The sequence below is a fragment of the Anopheles gambiae genome, chromosome 3, assembly GCF_943734735.2.
Source record: "Anopheles gambiae chromosome 3, idAnoGambNW_F1_1, whole genome shotgun sequence".
Classification (NCBI taxonomy): domain Eukaryota; kingdom Metazoa; phylum Arthropoda; class Insecta; order Diptera; family Culicidae; genus Anopheles; species Anopheles gambiae.
Window position 1 is genome coordinate 83,832,928 of NC_064602.1, and position 12,666 is coordinate 83,845,593.

A 12,666-nucleotide genomic window follows, 5' to 3' on the forward strand; every position below is an offset into this window, starting at 1 on the left:
GACTCTTTTTCATGCATAAATTTAAGCTTTTTGACTGCAAGCCACGACCACTCAGCACAGCAATATTTCAATAAATGTCAACAACCATCATTTACGAAATGGAAATGTAACAAAAACTAAAACAGCAAAATAAAGCAGATCCATCAGTGGTGCCAACGATTCATCTCATCTGCCCGGTATGATATTAATTTTCCCGCCAAGTGATTTTCATTCATTCAAATAAACACCTTTCCGGTTGGTGGACGTTTTCGGCACTTCTCCGCTGGCTGAGAGTGCTCCATATGTCTTACGAAGAATTGATATGCAAATACCGCAGGCGCTATACGTATGTATGCTCTGCTGCAAACCATCTCAATCAGAACCGTCTGAAAACAAACATCCGCGAATGGGTTGCAAAATAAATCTTTACCCCCGCGTCCCGTACCTCTTTCTGATACATCAAAGCACCACCCCCCTAAAAACTATCTCCCATCGATAACCGTTACCTTGTGAAAGGCCTGCTGCTTCCGCTGTATCACGATTGGAAAAGCGCTGTATTTATCTTAGTCATCCTGCTCAGCGTCAAGACACATCTGTGGAAAATTTTCCATCCCGGCTTTCAATGAAATCTTGAGCCAAAATTACGTCTTTTGAAAAGGGTTTTACGTTAGGGCAGCTTTACTTGCTCAGCACGTATGGATGAAGCATTAAAGGGAGTAATCCAACGGAAACACGAATATGAGGGATGGTTTTACATCATCATCATCATCGTCTTTCGTCATTCGCCCAACCGCAACTAGCAATCGACCGGGCTGGGAACACCAACGATGATTCCGCGGTGTTTGTGGTGTCGGTACAGATCAGTTGCTTGCCGGTGCATACGTGACTGCGTGTATTACCTACCTTCCGCAAGCAAAGCAGTTGACGATGATGAGCAGAAATTGCAAAATTCACTTACCACCTATCAGCTCAGGAGTACGGATTTAGATGAATCGGGAAAACGGGAAAGCAATCTCCCGAGGGCGCAAATGCCGGTGGCAGGTGGTGGGTTAGAAAATGTTGGGCGTTTTTCCAACACCGCCCGTCCATTACGATCGCCAGTTTGTGCGCGGCTTGCTTATGAATGAATTTGCAGCTGGCTTGTACATCCCTGCCTAGAAGAGCTTAGACCACCGCGGTAAACATTTTTGACTGCCACTAGGTTGGCAGCGTTCTTCCGCCACGGGTGCCAAGTGTAATGGGCAGCAGGTTTCATTCATGAAGCAACAAACAAAAACAGGCAAATAACGCACAGTGTCGGCTGATGCCCTTGAGTCTGTTGAAAATGTTTCTTTCCTAATAGTCCAAATAGGAAATAAGATTGCTTCAGAAAAAAATCTTTAATTAATTGTTAAATATACTGGTCAAATTATGATAACTAATGATTAAATATCTTGACTATGTCCACAGAAACGATTGATAGGAGTTATGATTTATTTTAAGTAATTTACAATCCACGTGAGTCCAGTGTTTCTCATTTGTTCTTAGAATGATGCTTTTTCGAACAATAATGTTGTGTAGTAATTTTTTTAATTAATAAAAGCAATAGCATAAGCAATATGGCCTTCCTGGAACGCTCCTTTTGAAAAAGTAATAGTAACTTACTTCCGTAATAGTAGTTAGTAATAAGTAACTAATTGAACATTTCCTAAATTAATAGATAAATTAATTTAAATTTTGAAACTACAGCTTTAAAAGATTTTTATTATTATTGATAATATGATCAAGAATGAAACGATTTTGGCTTTTTTCTGTTAATTTTCTTAATAGGCTCAATGTACTTAACTGGTAGTTTTTCAAGCTAAGATATAGTTTTGATTGACTAGATACTTTCGAATCTAAGATTCTCAACCCGCGTTCGAAACATCATAAAAAAAACAACACCTCTCGTGAGACCTGCTTATTTTTATCCTTCGGGATTGTGCCAAACGCCACCAGCCGTAATCCCGAAACGCCGGAAAACCGGACACCTCCCTGCCGTGACGACAAGTGTTGAGCGCGCGTTTTTATGACGAACCCTGCTTGAACACATCGTTGATACAAACATGACGAGCATGTTTTTCAAAACAGCAACAGCAAAAAAAAAATCCTCAAACGCTGCCACCACCTTCGCAGTGAGCTCCTCACGTGAGTGATTAAATATACCGGCACAAGGGCCTTTGCCGGGATTGATTTATGGGCTAGGAAGGAAAAACTAGCCAACCTGGTAATGTGTGCGAGCATCATCATCGTCTTGGCAGCTGCATTTCGTCAGCTGATGACACACGTGCACTCACACACACGACATGTTCCATACCAAAGGACACTGTGTGAAGGTCAAAAGCCGAATGATCTCATTCAATGAGCGGGAAATGTGCACCATTTGACCCAGTGTGTGTGCGTCTGACACTGTGCCTCTCCGGGCACGGTAATCAAGCGAAGAGTGATCACTGTGTCAACCAGGGGGCCATCTAGAGCGGATGATGTATCGCAAGACCTCGGTGACAATGGCCAGGATGATGGTCCTCGATGAGACGGAAAATATATTCCATTATTGCTTGTGGGATGCATACATTATCCCACCCGTCACTGAACGGGTCTCTGTTCAAGAGCATTGATAAATGGGATCTATCTCTCCGAGCCCTTGAACTAAAGCGATAAGAATTTTGTAGCTTTTTTCGGAAGACCAAAAAAGACGAATATAGATCGGAATGGGGTTTGTGAAAGCTGTTTCTGCCAAAAAGACCTTCACCGAAAAAAATCCATTTCCCAAAGCTCTCCACGACATCAGCTTTGAGCGTCATTTCAGCGGCAAACATGTTCCATTAACCATATTTAGATCGTGTTCTTCTTCTCGGGCCGATTTATCGTTCGCACCGGGTGAAGACAAATTAAACACTTCATTAAAACAATCGCTTGCTCACATCGGCAGCACCTGCTACTGCTGCTGCTGCGTCATCGTGCCGACAAAGGTGGTTCCTCGCGGAGATAGCGCCTTGTAGTTGGAACCTTTTGCGGTGCGTTTTAAGTACCTCCATTAAGAGTGCTTCCGCTGTTGACCGGTGAGAGCCCACATGGTGGGCGAATTTGGCTTTCCTTGGGAAGTGATTTTTGTGAGATGAGCTATTTGCTCCTGTCAATCAATAAGCGACAACGATCGACTAGAGAAGGTAGAAATTGCATCGAGTTCTCTCTGTTGTACGTCAAGAAATTCATCAAAACAGGGCTATTTTCATCCCGCGCTTGTGATAACAAGTGCGAAGGTTGTCTAAAGCGTGATGACGTTCCGAAAACAACTGATGCCGTTGTCCTGTCAGTTGCGGTAATTGTAGCTACGCTTGCGAAATCAAGTAAATATCCCTGTAATAGTATACATTAGGATTATCTATTTAAAGATATTTTCTTTTATTGCTAAGTTATCAAAAAAATATATCATTTTTAGTAAAACTATTGTGTTTATTACTGTTTTCTATGCTTTAAAGGTCTTTTTAAATTTTGCGTCTTTAAAAAGCCACCGTTTCTTTAAAGAGAATCCAAATCGCTTCTACAAACAATCCATGCAGATTAGAAGCACCATTCATTATCGTTGCCAGCGGACTGTGATGAGTTATGAAATTCGTTTCCAACTTGGGCTTGTGCGAGAGAACAACAACAAAAAAATACAAATCCCTGTCAAACGGCTGCCAAAAATTAACATTCGCGTTGCAATAAACACAGTTGAGCGAAGCCTGGCCGAGAAAAGATTGATTTTCTGCTCTGATTGTTCCGAGACGATTGGCAAACAGCCCAAAATGAGTCGAATTTTCATTTATTTCTTCGTTACAAAAAAAAAACACACGAAATGAATCGTTTGCTTCGTAGATAAATAAACATTAAGGGAAGCATCAAGAAGTTATCACTCAATCTATTTAAACATTAAGTTTAATATCTGCACACAATGACTAAAAGCACTCGTTGTAAAATATGGTTGCTGAAAAGGGAAATGAAACGATTCAATAAAACAAGAATATAAAGAAAAGAGGCAATAAAATGAAAGGGGGGGGGAGGACAAAACATGAAATCATTACATCCAATCGCTATATCACTATCTGGACAGCAGAGAAGCACACGTGCTAAAAATAAACATCACACAACATTAAATTACATTAAACGCTTCATCAATCAGCATTTGCATCGATGCAGGGGAGAAGTAGCATTAATGTTTAAAGCGGTGGCTGTGGTGCGGCTGACCTTTGAACGTTTCATCCGTTGCGCCTCCCAAACTCCCCTCCCCAGGACCTTGTGAAGGTCGTGAGGAACAGGAATCACACGCACTACAATGAAATTCAATCATGATCACGGAAAAGAGAAGCGTTCCATTTGCAGCACACAACAACAAAAAACAAATCCCCAATGAAAAGATCACGCACATGTGAGTGCGTTAATTATGGTTGGCCACATCCGGAAAACGGCACAGATCCCGGTGCAAAACAGTCGGACGCACACCACCAACAGGGGACACGCGGCCGGCAGCCTTATAGAGAAACGCGACGGGATGCAATAAAAATAAATATTAATACCTTTGCAATTGTGCGCCATGGCACTGCCGCGCGATGACAGACGCAGTCGCGAAGATGTTATGACAAGTGAATAACTCTCCCTAGCGCAGTTGGGTGGCTACTCGTTTCGGTCAACCGTCCGTGTGGCGTCTCGGCTGCTGCTGCTGCTGCTGCTGCGGCAGAAGAACTGTCTGATTGGTTGCAATTGGCTGTTTTATGGTTTTATTCCTTTGTGTCCTGAAAAAAGAGAGATATACGCAAATCGCCTTGCCCGCTTCCTGAACCCGTGGGGAGGCCCGAGGGTGCGCCAAGATTTGACATTTCACGTCAAATGTGTCTGTGCAAAGCCGTTGGTGCGTTGGGCGGGAAAGGATGCTTGTAAAACCACCTCACGGCAAAGGCAATAAACCGGGGGATTTACCTGGCGGGGAGAGGAAAAGGGTAGAGAAGTAAATCCCATGCGCAAGAAAGCTTGTTGCAATTATTTTCCCGGATGCATCATGAAGGGAGCCGGCGACACTAGCCGAGCTTTGCGGGATGATGGCGAAACACGCCAGCTTTCTGTTGGGCGTGTTAATTATTTACGCCCCAACCGGTGTGGAGATTATTTTTTGAGCCCTCGTCGGTTGGTCTTGGTATCTGGCAGCCCTCCACGGAATCTCGTGTCAAATAGCAGAAGAGAGAAAGATATGATTCGTGTCGTATAAATTAATCAAAAAGTCATGCACACCACACCATCAACGCTCCTCGGCAAAAGGTTGAAAAAACAAATAAACACTCCCTTGCTTTGCCTCATTGTTTCGACGGCAAGTTCACAATTTCCCACACGAAAAAAGTGTGGTCTTGTTTTTTTTGGGAAAACTTTTATCCATCTTGCTTGGGTTTTGCGTTTCTACACTGATTTTTTGCCATCCCTTGGTGAAAATAAAGAAGATGATACAAATTTTGCCAGCATTAAAGACTCGCGCAAACACACAGCCAAATGAACAAAACCTGATCCTAACCTGAAGACTATGGCAACGGTTCGGAAGAAGCTGGGAGGTAAAAGCTACTCTGGGAATAAGGAAAGTCTTCGCGATTTCAGCTTTTCTTTGCCACTCCCGTGCCTTTTTTGTTTGATTTTCATTGTTTCTTTGCGTCGAGTGGCACTTAATGCTCATTTGTCAAGTCAATTTGCGAGAGTACGGTACCACCATGATCATCATGCTGCCATCCTAACATCATTACTAATCAGCACGTCTTTTTTCTCTCTCTTCTCATTTACAGATTTACTTGTGGCAGTAAATATAGAGGTAAGGTGTAAAACGCAAACGACGACGAGCTGTTTGTTTTATGCGGGAGCGAGAGAAAAAGCAGCACATTTTTTTTTTGAGGCCCCAAGAAAAGATGTTTGTCACGGTTGTTAACATGGCATTGACATTGGATTACTGAAAGCGTGTCGGGATGCAAAATATGAGATTTGACTTTTCTTTCTGAGGAAGATCCTATGTTTTGGAGCAGAGATATGTGTCTGTTAAACATGGGCATTGTTTAGCTCAAAATGCTTTCTGGAATGCAGGCATTTCATTTGCTTCAGAAGGATTCATTATTGAATCCTATTGAAATAATAAGATTAGAATAAGTAAAACTAAAAATTGTCACAGGCTCTGGCATGTTGTTTTTCTTTTGTTTTTTCCAAGATTTGAAGGACTTTTCCAAAAATTTTTGACTTAACTATTTCATAAAGATTTTAGAATTGATTCTACAATTTATAGGCTGTTTCCCTAATTCCCTAACAACGTTCGCTAACTGGAGTGACGTTCCTATGGCTTGATTGTTTTGATTCATGTTCACTGGAATAAACATACCAACCTTTATTTTCATTTATGTTGATATAAAGTATAGTAATTCGTGTAATGGCATAAATTAATAGCAAACGCAGGCAAAAGACCCTAAATTTGTGTGAAAAATGCACATTTGCGACAAATTTCTCTTCTTGAGATTTCGGATGTTTCATATTTTGACATATTTTAAAGTGTTCGTTAACTGAGAATCACTCCAGTTAGCGAACCTCCAGTTAAAAAAACACTCCAGTTACAACACATCCAGTTAGCGGTCATCTACTTGACTTTTATATTTTAAGCTAGAAGAAAGCTTAAATTTCAGCCTTATAGTGGGGCAAAACATCAATCATCCGTGTAGTGTCTTCCATACTCAGTTGACAGTTGCGGTTCACCACATTGGATTTTAGCAATTATGTGCAAGGAAAGATACACTTCGAAATCATCGTATAATCTGTTTTTGTGTTTGAAATGTGCTATAATACTTTTAATACATTGATTCGAACATGTTTTTACCTTCCTGGACAACATGTGTATGCTTCAGTAAAAAAATCATACAAGAGCTATCCTATTCGCGCCTGCGACGAATCAATGTTTTTTTTTTTTGGGTAAAATAATCTAGGCTGAAAATCTCAACTTTTTTGGTATGTTGACATGATTTTAGCCACCAACTGTCAAACATCAACTATAACAAGACTTGGTAGTATCGTAAAACGTCTTATTATTGAACGTTTCTTAACATTTTTGAAACTGTTTCAACATTTTCCAATCAGATTGAATTAAAATAGGTTTTGGAAACAGTCCTTGTCGATATTTAAAAAAATCTTGAGAAAAAAAAACCCTTTACTTGGTCCCAACATGGACAATGCATCTGATAATCTATAAAACATCGACTTTGAATTGTTTCTCCCATGTGTTTCTCAATCAAACATGGACACAAACCATCTGCCCGTGCCTGGGTCAATATTTTATGTAACAGATGTCTATTTTTGACATCTCCATTTTGACTATCAACGTAATTACACCGAATGATCTTGATTTCCTGATTCAAACACATCCATCAAAGCTGCTCCAAATTTGTCATAAACTCCAACAGCATGATAGAACACACCATTCATTCGTTGGCCTCCATCCAATGTCACCTTCCGACAGGTCCACAACATTTATGCTCCAAATAGTTTGTTGCTATCCATCCAAACATCTAACTCGCTTTTTCTCCCTCACTCGCTGTACAAACATCAACCACAAACCACACCGTGCGGAAAACCTGCGATGTTCACAGAATTCTTTTTTGTTTTTGCTCGCTACACGACCATGGCTTGGGGAACCACCACCAATAACATGGTTTGTTTTTCCATCCTCCCGGGATGTGTCACTCGGGATGTTTTTGACTGTGAGGTGGAAAGAGCAATCATTGCAAGGTGGGAAGAGTCGTCCTGTTTCGAAAACATATTCGCTTACAAGCTGCTGGCAGACGTACCGGCAGAAGCGCTCTCACGACGACAGCTAGGAAGCAATACGATGTTACGGATCACTTCTCCGCCTCTTGTCCCATGCCACTGTGTCTTGTGGTGTATTACAATCGTACATTATGTTTTTCCATTTATCATAGTTCTCGCACCCCATCTTACCCCACACAAAACTCCCCTGCATTTCGTTCAGTTTAACACTTTGGCCGCCGGTCTGACGTCACAGTTTTTCTGGTGAGCGCGTAGCGCATGGCAAGAGAGCGATGAGAGCTACATTTTCTCGAGCGATTGTTTGCACTCTTTTGTTTCATTTTGATAAGCGGAGTAGCACATGTCGTTCTCGTTCTATCTTTCCTACCTTATTCGTTGTCAAGAGAATCATTGAGCGTGAGATACAAAGCTGAGTGGTTAGCAAAACCGTCATGCGAATTTATATGACGCGGCGCTTAAAGTGTTAAGAAAACGAAGAACGAGCGCGCGCTGCCAGAGAACGACACAACCAGGTGTGTAGTGGTAGCAGTAGTGATCGGATGATGGGGTTATGTCCGATTCATGAGGCAGTAAATGTTTCTCAAAAACAAAACGAAAAGAAACGAGTTGTCCGTGGAGCACAATATCTGATGTTGCTTTTATTACTTCAAACATCACTTTCCTCTCGGTTTGGCTGTGTTACGGTGTTGTTGAATGTCATGTTTCCAGCGAAATCGGGTGCTTAAACATTCCTCACGGCTCCACTCGAACTGATCGCGCGCGCGCAGACAAAAGGCGAGAAAATTCCTATCATTATGTAATTCGTTACGTGCTTATGTGCATTCCTCTTTGAGCTCTTACGGTTTGACTCTTGTCGCTGTTGGGTTTCTTTCTATTTTTTCTCTTTCTTGCGTTTTTGGCAAGAATAATGCATCGCATTTAATCATTTTTATTCTTACCTGCAGGCTTTTTAAACGCTTATGAAGCTGCCCGGTTAAACGGTTCAGTTGGTTGGGAATTCGGTTTTTTTTCGGAAACGAAGCCAGCCCAAAGGGGTAACCGCTCTTTTTACTTGACCATTCAAAAACCATCATTATGGTATCATTAAGTTTGTTCTGTGTTGTTGCTAAGGATGCTCTGAAACATTTCATTTAGAATTGCAGTGGACACGCAAAGTAAGCGATGATTGGTGGGACGATGCGACTCGCAATGATTGTAATTTCTAGGCTTGTACGTACCATTACCGAACGATTCAGACGATCATGCAGATTAACTTAGGACATTCTTTCCATTCCAGTTGGTAGATTTTTTTTACAATTTTCCATTCTTTCCGTGAATTTTGCAGAGCCCGACAACCTGTAACGAAAGCAGATTTGGGTGATGAATTTTATGAAGATCTTTCTGGATATATTGAACTATTTGTTTGATCTAATTTCATGACATTTTTTTATCTTCTCCCTTCTCTCAATTTATTAAGATCTCTGATTTTGTTGTGAAAAACGTAATATCATCAAATGCTTTTTAATTTTTGTATTATTAAGGTCTATTCTTGCGATCGAGTTGTTGAGACGTTAAGTATAAAATTACTTAGGATCCAAGGATTTGTTTTGATATTAAAGTCGCATCGAAAAGCAGTCCCGTGGTTTTGATACAAGCGCATCTATTGGTAAAGCTTAATGCATGAAAAGTGTTATGTCGAGGTGTACTCTCACTTCTATGATTCCGTTAAGTTAATTATGAAACATGCTACACAATATATAAGAAAACTACTTGAAAACATTACTTCTTGCAAAATGAAAACGGATGAAGGTTGTGTTTAACAATTTCTATAAATAATAACGTGAAGAAGAACAACGGAGACTTTTGTTAACAAATCTTTTAGGCTTATTATTTTCATAAAAGTTTAGACATTAATCCAATTTTCTAAACGTATACATTTCCACGCAAAGGTCAATATCTAATCAAGACTCTTTTAAATGCTTTTTTATTTCAAATCGCTCTTATAAAGTTGGCCGTCAGAGTTCACTGGCTCGCCTTGAACGGTGGTAAATTAATTTCGTATCACGTACAGTGCGCGCTCGCGCTTCAAAAACAATCCTCAAGGATTCGCCAACGGGCACCGGATGGCTCTACGAAATGGCTACCAAGCGAGCAGCAACAGTTGGCTTCCGAAACTGTTATTTCCCTGAAATCGACGTGTTCTAGCAAATCTCCATCCGGGGGCTGAGTCACCCCTCGCGAGAAATGCCGCTTTCGGGAAGTGTCACGTACGGAAGACACCATCAAAAGAGGCCAGCACAAAACTCTTCTGGCGTGCGTGTTGGCGAGGCTCTGCTGCGACCATAACAGTAACCACCCGCCGCCACGTGAACGGAGGGGAAGTTTAGCGTGTCTGCCCAAATGTTTCAACGGAATGGCATGCAGACAAACCCCACAACCTTGCGCTTGAACGTGCGCTTTCAATGGCAAGTTCAAACGGGCAGCAGCAGCAGCAAAAGTTTACCGCCAGGCATACACATCACATGCATGTATGTTTTGAACCACCGAAAACTGAGACAACCAGTAACAAACGACGTCAGAATAGGTACGGTGATCGTCTCACACTCGTAACTTCCTCACCTGCTCCCCAGGTCCGTTTGCAAAATGGACAAAGAAAACATAAACTCAACAACGCACACAATGCGCCCAGAACTGCAGGTGGCCTTCTTTGCGGTCGTAACATTCCGTTCGCTTCCTCGGACCCACACACAGCTCACCGGGTGCAATCGGGGTGAGAGTACACCTATTATCGTGTGGCCAGCGTGTGAGTGTCAAATTTCATTCGACAGCAGCACGCAAAACTAACTCAGCCATAGTTCCTCTGCACCGAAAACAAAACACCACAAACAGAGAAAAGTGTCTTTCGCTTTCCGGTACCCGGTGAAAGGCACGAAGACGACCCCCGCACGGTGGGAAATTGCCCAACCTTTTTGAGATGCGAAATTATTAGCACCAATGTCAAGAAAGCGTGTCGAATAATTTATCTTTCCGTGTGGGACATGGTCGAACGAAACTCGCCTAGAGGTGTTTTTTTTTTTTGTTCAAAGTCCGCTTTATCCATCCCATCTGTGTAACATCCATGCAAAACTCTGGTATGACTTAATTAACAAGTTTTCCGAGGCAATTATAGTTTCTCATCGGCTGACTTTTATATCGGTTGATACGATCGAAACGTTTTTCGGGGAACTTAACGATGAATATCAACTCGTTTCCGGTTCGAATGATACGGTATCTTGAAATGGAGCAGTAAAATGTACCAGTTAACGATGAAAAGATTGAAATGAAACATTGTGCTTAAAATTGATAGGTGATGTTTTCATCAGGTTGTAAAATAAGTTTGAAATGTTTGCTTAGAAAATATATTCTGTGTCATATATTCTTAGATACATAACTTACAGCACAACGACAGCTTCAAACTCCGAACATTCGTTATGTTTTTATTGAATTTATTTGTATTCAAACGCTGGCCATACTGCTTTTTAATTTTACATAATTTGCCATGATGTTCTAAAATCAATTAAAAGTGTGTCTGACCTCTAGTAGGTCCTGATGCCACGATAAATAAATATTTTCTGTTGGTCAGTTCTCCGCTGAAGACATTCTGATCAGTTTTGCTATAAACCGATGCTAATGTAATTTCTTTGATTACTCCTATTAATCAGGTGCATTGAATGCATTGAATAGATGCATTGAAGTACATCGAAATTCATTGTAGAAGTAGTTGTAAACGTGATAACAACAGCCCGTTAATATATTGTTGTACTCTGAATTTCTTTAAAACACTGACCGGAATTTGTAGCAAGATTTTTTATGTTGTTTTTAATTATGTAGAGCCGTAGAAATTTGTTTATCATCACTGTCTAAACCCATATTTTCAAGTACAAGAACAAAGATTTAGTGATAATAATTAATCAACGATACTTGAAGATAGATGTGTCCAACGCCTAAATAGCGGTACGGGGAAGATCGTCGAATCGCACAGCAGTACTCCGGTTCAATGCGTTTATGAGGGCTAGAGAAACAGCATTCAAACCCCGTTGTCAGTCAGACTATCGGTCTAGGAGGACCCCGACACTCAGAATTGGATGTTCGGAACGCAAAAACTAAAAAAAATGTAGTTTGTATGTGAAGAAACGAAATTTTGAGGATGTCCAGAATATGAATCATAAGTCCGTAATTTGTAACATGAGATCGAAACAGCCCGGAATATAAATTAAAATCGCGTTGCAGTTTCATGAGCAATGTTTCGAACAGAGTTTTTGTTAATTTTTTTTTAACTAAGAAGTTGTTCAAAAAGGCATTAGAAACGAATTTTGCGTCATACTACTGATAGTAGTTATTTGATTAAAATATGTCTGTGATATTGTTTTAATATTTATGCATCCAAATTAAAAATCTAGAGACGAATTAAATTTGAAAAAATACCTCATTCAATTCAATGAAAATATTAAACAAATACGCAATATCTCTTGCAATAACAAACATAAAATAAATTATTTAATCGAATAGAAGTTTCATTGGCTTCTACCTTCATCTTTTCGATATTCATATTTTATCTTGAGTTTAAATAATCATAAATCCATCAATATTAAAAAAAACCAAATCGTTTTTTACAGTTTTCAGTTTTTTTTATATACTTTATAAAGTCTAAATCAACAAGGAAACACAATTTGTCAACGAATAAATGTAACCCCAACTAATGGAAACACCTGCTTGATTGGGTGTTAAAGCCTATTTCTGCAAATAAGCAAAGTAAAACCAAATTTATTGCATTTGAAACATACATCCTTCGTTATCTATGAAGAGGAACTGTCTTATCTTTTGATAGCGTCC

At 40.4% G+C, this 12,666-nt stretch overlaps 1 protein-coding gene across 3 annotated transcripts in view; it reads left to right on the forward strand.

Moving 5' to 3' along the window:
- LOC5668046 (mucin-2) overlaps positions 1-12,666 on the forward strand; it is an 81,908-nt gene that overhangs the window by 47,914 nt on the left and 21,328 nt on the right. For 2 of the 3 annotated variants that reach the window (XM_061661135.1, XM_061661136.1), the window contains exon 5: positions 5,802-5,827. The exons of the other annotated variant lie outside the window; for it this stretch is intronic. In XM_061661135.1, coding sequence (XP_061517119.1) covers positions 5,802-5,827 — 26 coding nt within the window. The remainder of the gene's footprint in view (positions 1-5,801; positions 5,828-12,666) is intronic. 3 annotated transcript variants of the gene reach the window in all.